Source organism: Oncorhynchus tshawytscha, linkage group LG30 (assembly GCF_018296145.1).
Source record: "Oncorhynchus tshawytscha isolate Ot180627B linkage group LG30, Otsh_v2.0, whole genome shotgun sequence".
NCBI classification, from domain to species: Eukaryota; Metazoa; Chordata; class Actinopteri; order Salmoniformes; family Salmonidae; genus Oncorhynchus; species Oncorhynchus tshawytscha.
Window position 1 is genome coordinate 6,222,277 of NC_056458.1, and position 12,669 is coordinate 6,234,945.

The 12,669-nt window shown below is 41.7% G+C and overlaps 1 protein-coding gene and 1 long non-coding RNA gene across 2 annotated transcripts in view; both read left to right on the forward strand.

The window, feature by feature from the left end:
• Nucleotides 1-435: 435 nt before the first annotated feature.
• LOC121841425 lies at nucleotides 436-940 on the forward strand. Its single transcript, XR_006080451.1, has 2 exons — nucleotides 436-703; nucleotides 825-940. It is a non-coding gene; the product is annotated as an uncharacterized LOC121841425 (long non-coding RNA).
• Nucleotides 941-4,805: 3,865 nt separating this feature from the next.
• LOC112228151 (ADP/ATP translocase 2-like) overlaps nucleotides 4,806-12,669 on the forward strand; it is a 32,296-nt gene continuing 24,432 nt past the window's right edge. The window contains exon 1 of the mRNA XM_024393275.2: nucleotides 4,806-5,000. Coding sequence (XP_024249043.1) covers nucleotides 4,890-5,000 — 111 coding nt within the window. The 5' untranslated portion in view covers nucleotides 4,806-4,889. The remainder of the gene's footprint in view (nucleotides 5,001-12,669) is intronic.

Consider the following 12,669-nt stretch of genomic DNA (forward strand, 5'->3'; position numbering starts at 1 on the left):
AAGAGAGGGATTTCTTTTGGGTGGTCAAAAAATGTTATTTTCCTCTTGAAATATGTATTTTCCCTCGTCATGTCCTCAGGGCGAGAGTCAAGTTCATTGTCATTTGAGGTTATCAATTGGAAAAACATTAGCACTTGTTTCAGTTTCCTGTCTGGTTGCCAATATCGTTCAATAGATTAATATTGGCAGGTGCATAGGGAGCAACCCCATTACCAAAGAAGTGTAGTCAATCTCAAACTACGCAAAAAAAAACGTTTGAAAGTCTGTAACTGTATCAAAGTCATTGGCCTGTGATGTTGGGACAAATGATCGTGCCTTACCTAGGGCAGATGAACATGTATCAGATATAGACCTGTTGGACAGGTTTATTACCATGTCTTGCTCTGTGTGTGGGGCGGCGACTTTGGGTGTTGTCTTACATAGGGAAACCCTGTAGAAGCCTAAAGACACAGATCAGTGAGCACCGCAGCAACATACGGACAGGTGAGACAACAAAAAATCAGGTTGCTGCTCATTTTGTACAAGCTGGACATCCTATTAGTTCTCGGAGATACATTGGAATACAAAGGGTCAAGATGTCACGCGGGGGAGGGGATATTGAGAGGAAACTTCTTTCTGGATCCACAGACTGAACACGGTCTCCTCTTGGCCTTAACGAGGAGTTTGACTTGAAACCGTTTTTAAATTATCCTAATTGAATATTGTATGTGTATGTATATTACTATAAATATTGATCACATTCTCTGTGTACCATCATATATTTTGATACATTGAATATTCATATTGTGAAACTAGTTTATACATTTTTTTACCTCCTGTTTCAGGAAGTGATGTCACTGAGTACTGCCCATATAAATAGGACCTTCCATCCTGGGATATGGATGCCTGATGAAGACCTAAGGGTTGAAAAGTTGTAAATAAATATCACCTGGGAGCATGAGCAGCAGTGTGCAGCATTTTCCATTCTGTTTTCCAGGAGTGTACATGCTATCATGCCTCTGGTCAGGTCTCTGTAAACAGCGTAGCTTGTTTTCTTCTAAAAGATGACATCTGTAAAGAAAAACAAGACAATGACAACTAAGTTTGATTAATTCTAAATGCAGATATAATATTAATTACATTTAAATGATCTGATACACAGGACACAGTTATCCATCATCATGCATGACGAGTGTAGGTACATTTCTTAAACTCTCAAATGTTTTCTTATAGGGAATCTGTTATGGGTAGGAAGTTGTGCTTCGCATAGACACAAGTATGGGTTGGATTATATATATAAAAATACAAAATAAATACATATATATATATATATATATATATATATATACAGTATATATATATATATATGATAGCGATAGATAAGCAATATACAGTTGAAGTCAGAAGTTTACATACACTTAGGTACACAAATTTATTGTTAACAAACTATAGTTTTTGCAAGTCGGTTAGGACATCTACTTTGTGCATGACACAAGTAATTTTTCCGACAATTGTTTCCAGACAGATTATTTCACTTATCACAATTCCAGTGGGTCAGAAGTTTACATACACTAAGTTGACTGTGCCTTTAAACAGCTTGTAAAATTCCAGAAAACGAAGTCATGGCTTTAAAAGCTTCTGATAGGCTAATTGACATCATTTGAGTCAATTGGAGGTGTACCCGTGGATGTATTTCAAGGCCTACCTTCAAACTCAGTGCCTTTTTGCTTGACATCATAGGAAAATCAAAAGAAATCAGCCAGGACCTCAGAAAAAAATTGTAGACCTCCACAAGTCTGGTTCATCCTTGGGAGCCATTTCCAAATGCCTGAAGGTACCATATTCATCTCTACAAACAATAGTACACAAGTTTAAACACCATGGGACCACACAGCCGTCATACTGCTCAGGAAGGAGACGCGTTCTGTCCCCTAGAGATGAACGTACTTTGGTGCGAAAAGTGCAAATCAATCCCAGAACAACAGCAAAGGACGTTATGACGATGCTGGAGGAAACAGGTACAAAAGTATCTTTATCCACAGTAAAACGAGTCCTATATCGACATAACCTGAAAGGCCGCTCAGCAAGGAAGAAGCCACTGCTCCAAAACCGCCATAAAAAAAGCCAGACTACGGTTTGCAACTGCACATGGGGACAAAGATCGTACTTTTTGGAGAAATGTCCTCTGGTCTGATGGAACAAAAATAGAACTGTTTGGCCATAATGACCATCGTTATGCTTGGAGGAAAAGGGGGAGGCTTGCAAGCCGAAGAACACCATCCCAACCGTGAAGCAAGGGGGTGGCATCGTCATGTTGTGGGGGTGCTTAGCTGCAGGAGGGACTGGTGCACTTCACAAAATAGATGGCATCATGAGGAGGAAAATTATGTGGATATATTGAAGCAACATCTCAAGACATCAGTCAGGAAGTTAAAGCTTGGTTGCAAATGGGTCTTCCAAATGGACAATAACCCCAAGCATACTTCCAAAGTTGTGGCAAAATGGCTTAAGGACAACAAAGTCAAGGTATTGGAGTGGCCATCACAAAGCCCTGACCTCAATCCAATAGAACATTTGTGGGCAGAACTGAAAAAGCATGTGCGAGCAAGGAGGCCTACAAACCTGACTCAGTTACACCAGCTCTGTCAGGAGGAAGGCTACCCAAAACATTTGACCCAAGTTAAACAGTTTAAAGGCAATGCTACCAAATACTAATTGAGTGTATGTAAACTTCTGACCCACTGGGAATGTGATGAAAGAAATAAAGCTGAAATAAATCACTCAACTATTATTGACTTTTCACATTCTTAAAATAAAGTGGTGATCCTAACTGACCTAAGACAGGGAATTTTTACAAGGATTAAATGTCAGGAATTGTGAAAAACTGAGTTTAAATTATTTGGCTAAGGTGTATGTAAACTTCCGACTTCAACTGTACATACCTGTGCCTTTCATCCCAACTGTCATTTGATTTGATTGGTGTAAACAAGAGATAGGGGGATTTCCCACCATAATGCGCATACCAGTCATTTTATTTCAGATTAATTAAAACAAGTGATCAAGAGCACACTTCAGGCTTAAGGACATAAACTGCATCCTGACATGGATTTAAAAGTATAGAAATTGTGTAAACATTGGCTAGAGTGCGTTTAAATCAATGGGCGAAAGTGTACTAGTGCACACTTTGGGATAAGTGTGGAGAATTAAGATGCATCCAGAGAATGGGGAAGCAGCCAGAGAAAGATAAATAAGATGCTGCCAAACACCCCAAAAAATAAATGAAGATGCCAAAAATATTGACTTTATGGACTGACTTGTTCTGTATGGGATGACCTGAAGAGATACTTTGAGGCAAGCTGACTGTGTTGATGCTTTGCCTCCAGTCATTGCTGACATCCCTATAGAGGTCTCCACAGACCCAGCTGGGGCTTTCCCACCAAGACCCAATACGCATAAACACATTTTTTTAAATTAGAGACCCGTTCCAAACGGATCAGAGGACAACTTGACCCGTTCCATATCGACAGACCTGTTCAGATGCAGACCCGGTCGGATCCGAGTGAGGGAAGCAGCAAAAAAAACTCATTGTTTAAGCTACTTTATCAAACGGAGATGATACCGCGTGAGAGGTGGAAGAGAGATATGATGCTCTAGCAGGCGGGGTGGGTTGTACTGTGAGTGAGTGACACAGGGGGCAGGGAGGAGCAGGAGGAGCAGGGAGGAGGAGAGGGGGAAGGGGATGAACAGGCAGGAGGGAGAGACGGCAAACAATCAAGCCAACTCGCCCTATAATAGACTGCCTGCAATAGCTGGGTTATTTATCATCAAATATGATTACATAGTACCTGTCTTGACTGCATCAAACCAGGAGAATTAGTAAGCATTAGCTAACTAGGGTAATTGAGGCTACACGGCACGCGCTTTACTCCATTGAAATGTTAAGTAGCAGTCTACCTGTTAGCTCTTGGTCTTTGTAGCCTATTTTTCTCCTTGAACTTTTAATTCTGTCATTTTAATTCCATCTTCCATAAGATACTTCCTAACTTTTGCCACACACGGAAGCTTTTGCTGACTTATGATTGGCCAACAACAACAAGCTACCTCTTGTGAAAAGCAAGAGCAGCAGCATACATTATAAAAATGTATCTCCCTCTCTCTACTGCAGCAGTCGCGTTAGGATCTGTACCGGCCCTTCCGGTCAAGTCAGTGTAAAGTACACATACCCATGACAATCATATCAGATCTGACCAAGACCCGTGACATTATTTAGAATTCTGAATCTGGACCTACTCGGGTCTTGGGTACAGGTGGATCCGTGAAGAGCTCTAGTCCCTAACCTTAACCCATACCGAACCTTGTAACTTAACCTGCAGCCATGCCAAATGGGCTTCTTCGTTGGACATGCGCAAGCAGATTGTCGTGTTTCGCTTAAAGCGGCAATCAGCTATTCATACAATAACCATGCCTCACCCCTATTTCGGTTAAAATATATTTTTTTTAAATAAACTGAGGGATGGGGCTGGAAAACTGTAACCACTCTCAAATGTATATACAGAGCTATGGATGCAAGGACTGACCATCCATGACATCAACATGATAGCTCTAACCATGTTTTGAGGCTATATTGTGTTTGTTTACATTTACTTTGTTTACAAACATTGGAATAAAACAAGCTTATATTTTGGGTTCTGATGGGGTACGACAGCTCATTGAGGCATTTCTACGTTATTCTTCAAGCATCAGTGGGTGCATATTCAATTCTGTCATAAAAATGTATGTAGCAACTGCAGATTGCCCCTTTAACAGGTGGTGCCGGGAAAGTCGGTGTATGTTATACCTGCCACCCGCTGTTGGAGGGCAGACGGGATATCTGGGAGTTCCGTCTGCAAGTCATCTTCCAACATCTCACAATGAATGAGACCGCAGTTTCATTCGCAAAGGATTTCTTGGCTGGTGGAATCTCCGCTGCCATCTCCGAAACGGCGGTTGCTCCCATCGAGAGAGTCAAGCTTCTCCTTCAGGTAGCTATGTTTCCGTAGTAGCTTTGAGACACAACGTCGGGAGTATGTGCATTGGTTGGACTCCCTGAGCTGTGCATCGTTATGGCGACGGAAAATAACCCTACCACAATATTGCCGGATCACAAAAAAAAACGTATAATCTCTAGGAACTCTACTTACCAGATGTAAAGTTGAATGTGTCCCTCACTATCAATTAAATGTCTGAATGCCAACTTTTGTCCCAACTGCACCATACACCTGCTGTGTGGAAAGTGGTATGAAGTCTCGCATGACTGTCTCGCTTTGGGCACCAGGCCGCTGCTACCCCCCTCCTCTCTCAGAACGGGAAGTGAGCTCCCATGAAGCTATTAACATTAATTCATGTGCAAATAAGTTCAAGTCGTACACTGGTCCCTCTGGCTTTTTTTTTCATCTTCCCTTGTCTTACTCAAGTATGCTATTAGTCCTATTGTAATTATTTTCCCCTACCTTCCTTACTCCACCACATGGCATAGACATATCTCAGTAATACAGCAGTACACTTGTGGTGGAATATAACGCAGGTCAGACAGGTGAATAATGTTGAACTCACACATACCAAAAGGGATTTACAACAAATGAATTAAATGAACAGCCTGTGGAAAAAAACTACCTGCCAATATTTTAAGATTATAATATGAAAAAGTTGTTTGAATGTATGAATCCAGGCTGTATCACAGCCGGCCGTGATTGGGAGTCCCATAGGGCTGCGCACAATTGGCCCAGCGTCGTCCGGGTTTGGCCTGGGTAGGCCCTCATTGTGAATAAGAATTTGTTCTTAACTGACTTGCCTAGTTAAGTAATGGTTAAATCATGTATTTAAAAAAAAAGAAGAAGAAAAGTACATATGAGAGGGGGGCAGTCTTGTCAGAAGTAGGGTTTGGGTGTTTATTTTTTTTCCCCGTGCTGGCGTGTGGTATAGAGAAGAGGTGGATGCTACAGGTGGTTCTGCCAGTCACTTTCCCTCCACAGGCAGCCAGTCTCAGAAGGTGGACTTGAAGAGGGAGACGGTAAAGTCCAGGCACAGCTGTTCACTTTGCTCTTGGAGTGTTCGCAGTGTAGTCCATCTGTGTATCTCACTGTTCCCAGGATGATATGTCAAGCCCAGGTCCTTAGCAGATTAGATGAAACCACATGACATTAATAGTAGCTGTAGATAATGTAATGAACAGTGGGATCTTGGAGGGTGGTTGATCATGGAGGACATCAGGTGGATCCAGGTCTGGGGAAGGGATACGGTACACGTCTCAGAGTATGGCAGAAACCCTAGATCCTGAAGAACAAGAGCAGAATAAAAGGGAAAGATATAGAGGCATAGAAGGATGCAGAAAGAAAACACACAGGTTACAGGTAGACCCTAGACCCACTCCAATTCGTGTACTGCCCCAACAGATGCACAGATGACGCAATCTCAATCGCACTCCACACTGCCCTTGCTCGTCTGGAGAACAGGAACACCTATGTGAGAATGCTGTTCATTGACTTCAGCTCAGCGTTCAACACCATAGTGCCCACAAAGCTCATCACTGGGACTAAACACCTCCCTCTGCAACTGGATCCTGGACTTCCTGACGGGCTGACCCTAGGTGGTAAGGGTAGGCAACAACACATTTGCCACGCTGATCCTCAACACTGGGGCACATCAGGGGTGCGTGCTTAGTCCCCTCCTGTACTCCCTGTTCATCCACGACCTCATCCTCAATGTGAGCAAGACAAAGGAGCTTATCGTTGACTACAGGAAAAGGAGGGCCGAACAGGCCCCCATTAACATTGACATGGCTGTAGTGGAGCGGGTCGAGAGTTTCAAGTTCCTTAGTGTTCATGTCACCAACAAACTATCATGGTCCAAACACACCAGGAAACTTGTGAAGAGGGCACAACAACACCGTTCCCACTCAGGAGACTGCAAAGATTTGGCATGGGTCCCCAGATGCTCAAAATATTCTACAGCTTCACCATCGAGAGCATCCTGACCGGTTGCATCACCGCCTGGTATGGCAGCTGCTCGGCATCTGACTGTAAGGCGCTACAGAGGGTATTGCATACGGCCCAGTTCATCACTGGGGCCAAGCTTCCTGCCATCCAGGACCTATATACTAGGCAGTGTCAGAGGAAGGCCCAAAAAATGTTCAAAGACTCCAGTCACCCAAGTCATAGACTGTTCTCTCTGCTACCGCACGGCAAACGGTTACGGAGGGCCAAGTCTAGGTCCAAAAGGCTCCTTAACAGCTTCTACCCCCAAGCCATAAGACACCTGAACAATTAATCAAATGGCCACCCAGACTTTTTACATTGACACCCCCCCACTTTGTTTTTACACTGCTGCTACTCACTGTTTATTACCTATACATTGTCATATCACCACTACCTACATGTACAAATTACCTCGACTAATCTGTACCCCGCACATTGGCTCGGTACCGGTACACCCTGTATATAGCCCCATTATTGTTATTTTATTGTGTTAATTTGTATTTTTTACTTTAGTTTATTCAGTAAATATTTTCTTAACTCTTTCTTGAACTGCATTGTTGGTTATAGGCTTGGAAGTAAGCATTTCATGGTAAGGCCTGTTGTATTCGGCACGTGATAAATAAAATTAGAATTGATCCAGGCCAAGTTTAATTGTTCCCCATATTGCACCTATCCAATCTGCTCAGGTCTACACAAGTGTATATGGTGTAAGGGCTAGGGTTGATTTGGGATTCAGGGATAAGCTCTTTCTCAATTTGTCTTTCTTCGATTCCTTATGTCCTCTTCACCTCTAAATGTTTTGTGGTAGTTTTTACCCCTTTTTCTCCACAATTTTGTGATATCCAATTGGTAGTTACAGTCGTGTCCCATCACTGCAACTCTGGTACAGACTTTGGAGAGAATGCCAATAGTGTGCAAAACTGTCATCAAGGCAAAGGGTGGCTATTTGAAGAATGTCAAATAAAAATATTAGGTTACTTTTTTGGTTACTACATGATTCCATATGTGTTATTTCATAGTTTTGATGTATTCACTATTAATCTACAATGTAGAAAATAGTAAAAGTTAAGAAACCCTTGAATGAGTAGGTGTTCTAAAACTTTCGACTGCTTGTGTAAACTATAAAGGCATCACTATAACCATGTTACTACATATAAAGGGCTGAAACTAAAGCACCACTAGGTGGAAGTATTAACACATTAATGCCTAGGGCATTATGAAGGATTGAATGGATGGAATATGATTAATTCCTATAAGGACCCCGGAAAGAGTGGGACCTAATACAATTTCCAACGTAACGTGCTCCGGCGCCATCTTAGGCTTGTCCAACTAATAATTACTAACTCTCTTGACAGGCCAAATGCACTGAAAAGGCACATTAACGTGCTACAATACTCGGTATGCATATATAATATATAATACACAGAGTGTAAGAGCACTCTTCTAACTGAAATGACTGGTATGACCGCGTCCCATCATCCAATAATAAATGAATACCACAGATGGGCTGCACATGTTACAAACCCACTGCAGTAATAACGTTTACTAAAGGAATGATTCGTCACACCAAGAGTGAGAACAGCTCGAGAGAGGCAATCTTTCGTAAAAACCCACGTGTGACTTACTTACCGACTTGTGTCTGGGACTGTTTTGCTACGCTTTTACCACGTCGGAGGGTATATCCGTGGTCAGTGGATGGTTCTGAAAATAAATTAGTTGTTGGCATCATCAAGCGGTGTGCAGGAAATAATTAAATCCAATTGTTAGATGCTACAGTGGTTCTTCCTTTAAAAGTTACAAGCTTTATGCCGCGACCGTTAGTGGTAGATGGTGGCATTCTGTCATTACACCACACTATCAGAAGGGGGAGTTAGAACGCTGATCTATCGGTAGTCTAAACTGTGGCACAAATGGATTATCTTTTCATAAATTAAAGGAGCCGTTTTCAGTCTGAGAGTCGCTCTTCTCTGGCAATAGAGTCCTGCATCAGGCAACAACAAAATAAGAGAGAACTTTGGTAAATATGGGGGAATTATACTTAAAATAGGTACGGTGGGCTTTTGGTTTCTCAGACCTCTAAAAACAGAAATAAATCATTCAAAATAACAAACTGGCTTTATTTACAAATTAGTAAGAATGTCTCACCCCATGTTCAAGAATGGTCTTTTCCCCTTTATTCAGATTACAACCGCTCACTTTTGGTTATATGAAAACAAAATAATCTCCAAAATATTGTTATTTTTTAAACAAGCCATAGAAAGTTGGTTGCAATTTCAGTTTAATCCACTAGAAAATACAGAACAAATAATACAATAAACATTGTGGTTAAACTCAAATATACTAATTGATTAAAAAAAATTATTAATTGGAACCTTTATCAAGTGGAAGGGGGGAAAGGTAAGGAACTTGTCTGTCGGCCCTGCATTAAAGACCAAAATTGGTTAAAGAAAATTGTGATAAATAAAAATATATACCAGTTAAAAAATATATAAAAATATATACAGTGGGGCAAAAAGTATTTAGTCAGCCACCAATTGTGCAAGTTCTCCCACTTAAAAGATGAGAGGCCTGTAATTTTCATCATAGGTACACTTCAACTATGACAGACAAAATGAGGGGGGAAAATCCTGGATTTTTAATGAATTTATTTGCAAATTATGGTGGAAAATAAGTATTTGGTCACCTACAAACAAGCAAGATTTCTGGCTCTCACAGACCTGTAACTTCTTCTTTAAGAGGCTCCTCTGTCCTCCACTCGTTACCTGTATTAATGGCACCTGTTTGAACTTGTTATCAGTATAAAAGACACCTGTCCACAACCTCAAACAGTCACACTCCAAACTCCACTATGGCCAAGACCAAAGAGCTGTCAAAGGACACCAGAAACAAAATTGTAGACCTGCACCAGGCTGGGAAGACTGAATCTGCAATAAGTAAGCAGCTTGGTTTGAAGAAATCAACTGTGGGAGCAATTATTAGGAAATGGAAGACATACAAGACCACTGATAATCTCCCTCGATCTGGGGCTCCACGCAAGATCTCACCCCGTGGGGTCAAAATGATCACAAGAACGGTGAGCAAAAATCCCAGAACCACACGGTGGGACCTAGTGAATGACCTGCAGAGAGCTGGGACCAAAGTAACAAAGCCTACCATCAGTAACACACTACGCCGCCAGGGACTCAAATCCTGCAGTGCCAGACGTGTCCCTTGCTTAAGCCAGTACATGTCCAGCCCCGTCTGAAGTTGGCTAGAAAGCATTTGGATGACCCAGAAGAAGTTTGGGAGAATGACATATGGTCAGATGAAACCAAAATAGAACTTTTTGGTAAAAACTCAACTCGTCGTGTTTGGAGGACAAAGAATGCTGAGTTGCATCCAAAGAACACCATACCTACTGTGAAGCATGGGGGTGGAAACATCATGCTTTGGGGCTGTTTTTATGCAAAGGGACCAGGACGACTGATCCGTGTAAAGGAAAGTATGAATGGGGCCATGTATCGTGAGATTTTGAGTGAAAATCTCCTTCCATCAGCAAGGGCATTGAAGATGAAACGTGGCTGGGTCTTTCAGCATGACAATGATCCCAAACACACCGCCCGGGCAACAAAGGAGTGGCTTCATTAAGAAGCATTTCAAGGTCCTGGAGTGGCCTAGCCAGTCTCCAGATCTCAACCCCAGAAAAAATCTTTGGAGGGAGTTGAAAGTCCGTGTTGCCCAGCAACAGCCCCAAAACATCACTGCTCTAGAGGAGATCTGCATGGAGGAATGGGCCAAAATACCAGCAACAGTGTGTGAAAACCTTGTGAAGACTGACAGAAAACGTTTGACCTCTGTCATTGCCCACAAAGGGTATATAACAAAGTATTGAAATAAACTTTTGTTATTGACCAAATACTTATTTTCCACCATAATTTGCAAATAAATTCATAAAAAAATGTGATTTTCTGGATTTTTTTCTCATTTTGTCTGTCATAGTTGAAGTGTACCTATGATGAAAATTACAGGCATCTCTCATCTTTTTAGTTGGGAAGAGATTTTCAATGTACCGATTTCATGGCACATGATTTATGAATTGATACGCAATTTTCCGTTCCTCCTGAGAGCCATAATCTGCTCACTTAAATTAATAGAGATCCTGGTCATGGTGCTACAGTATGTTGTTACAGCATAGGACAATCGGCGATCTGCTGTATACTTAAGGCCTATTATAATCTGGAGTCACACCTTTTCAGTACTCCTCACCCTGCCCTAAACTCCACCCTTAAAACAGTTACCATTAAAAAACTAGCTGTTTATTTCAAAAAATGACATGGCGACCAAAGACCCAAAGAGCCAGTGCAAGAGGCGTCACTACAGTTCGAATCCAGGCTGTATCACATCCGGCCGTGATTGGGAGTCCCATAGGGCAGCGCACAATTGGCCCAGCATCGTCCGGGTTTGGCCGGAGTAGGCCGTCATTGTAAATAAGAATGTGTTCTTAACTGACTTGCCTAGTTAAATAAATAAACTAAATAAAAAGAGAACAAACGAAATGGACATAGTTTTCATCAAGCCAGCTTCTTTCTATGGTGCTACCCGTTCCAGGGTTAGGACTGTAACCACCATAGAACTTTAAAACAATGTTTCCATGACATATGGCAGGCCTAAAACCTAAGGGTTTAACCTTTTTGAATTTTTGATTACATTGAAGATAATGAGTTCAGAGAGCCGATCTGTTATCCAACGATTATTATTATTATTATTATTATCCCTGCATTATAATTACAGTGCCTTGCGAAAGTATTCGGCCCCCTTGAACTTTGCGACCTTTTGACACATTTCAGGCTTCAAACATAAAGATATAAAACAGTATTTTTTTGTGAAGAATCAACAACAAGTGGGACACAATCATGAAGTGGAACGACATTTATTGGATATTTCAAACTTTTTTAACAAATCAAAAACTGAAAAATTGGGCGTGCAAAATTATTCAGCCCCTTTACTTTCAGTGCAGCAAACTCTCTCCAGAAGTTCAGTGAGGATCTCTGAATGATCCAATGTTGACCTAAATGACTAATGATGATAAATACAATCCACCTGTGTGTAATCAAGTCTCCGTATAAATGCACCTGCACTGTGATAGTCTCAGAGGTCCGTTAAAAGAGCAGAGAGCATCATGAAGAACAAGGAACACACCAGGCAGGTCCGAGATACTGTTGTGAAGAAGTTTAAAGCCGGATTTGGATACAAAAAGATTTCCCAAGCTTTAAACATCCCAAGGAGCACTGTGCAAGCGATAATCTTGAAATGGAAGGAGTATCAGACCACTGCAAATCTACCAAGACCTGGCCGTCCCTCTAAACTTTCAGCTCATACAAGGAGAAGACTGATCAGAGATGCAGCCAAGAGGCCCATGATCACTCTGGATGAACTGCAGAGATCTACAGCTGAGGTGGGAGACTCTGTCCATAGGACAACAATCAGTCGTATATTGCACAAATCTGGCCTTTATGGAAGAGTGGCAAGAAGAAAGCCATTTCTTAAAGATATCCATAAAAAGTGTCGTTTAAAGTTTGCCACAAGCCACCTGGGAGACACACCAAACATGTGGAAGAAGGTGCTCTGGTCAGATGAAACCAAAATTGAACTTTTTGGCAACAATGCAAAACGTTATGTTTGGCGTAAAAGCAACACA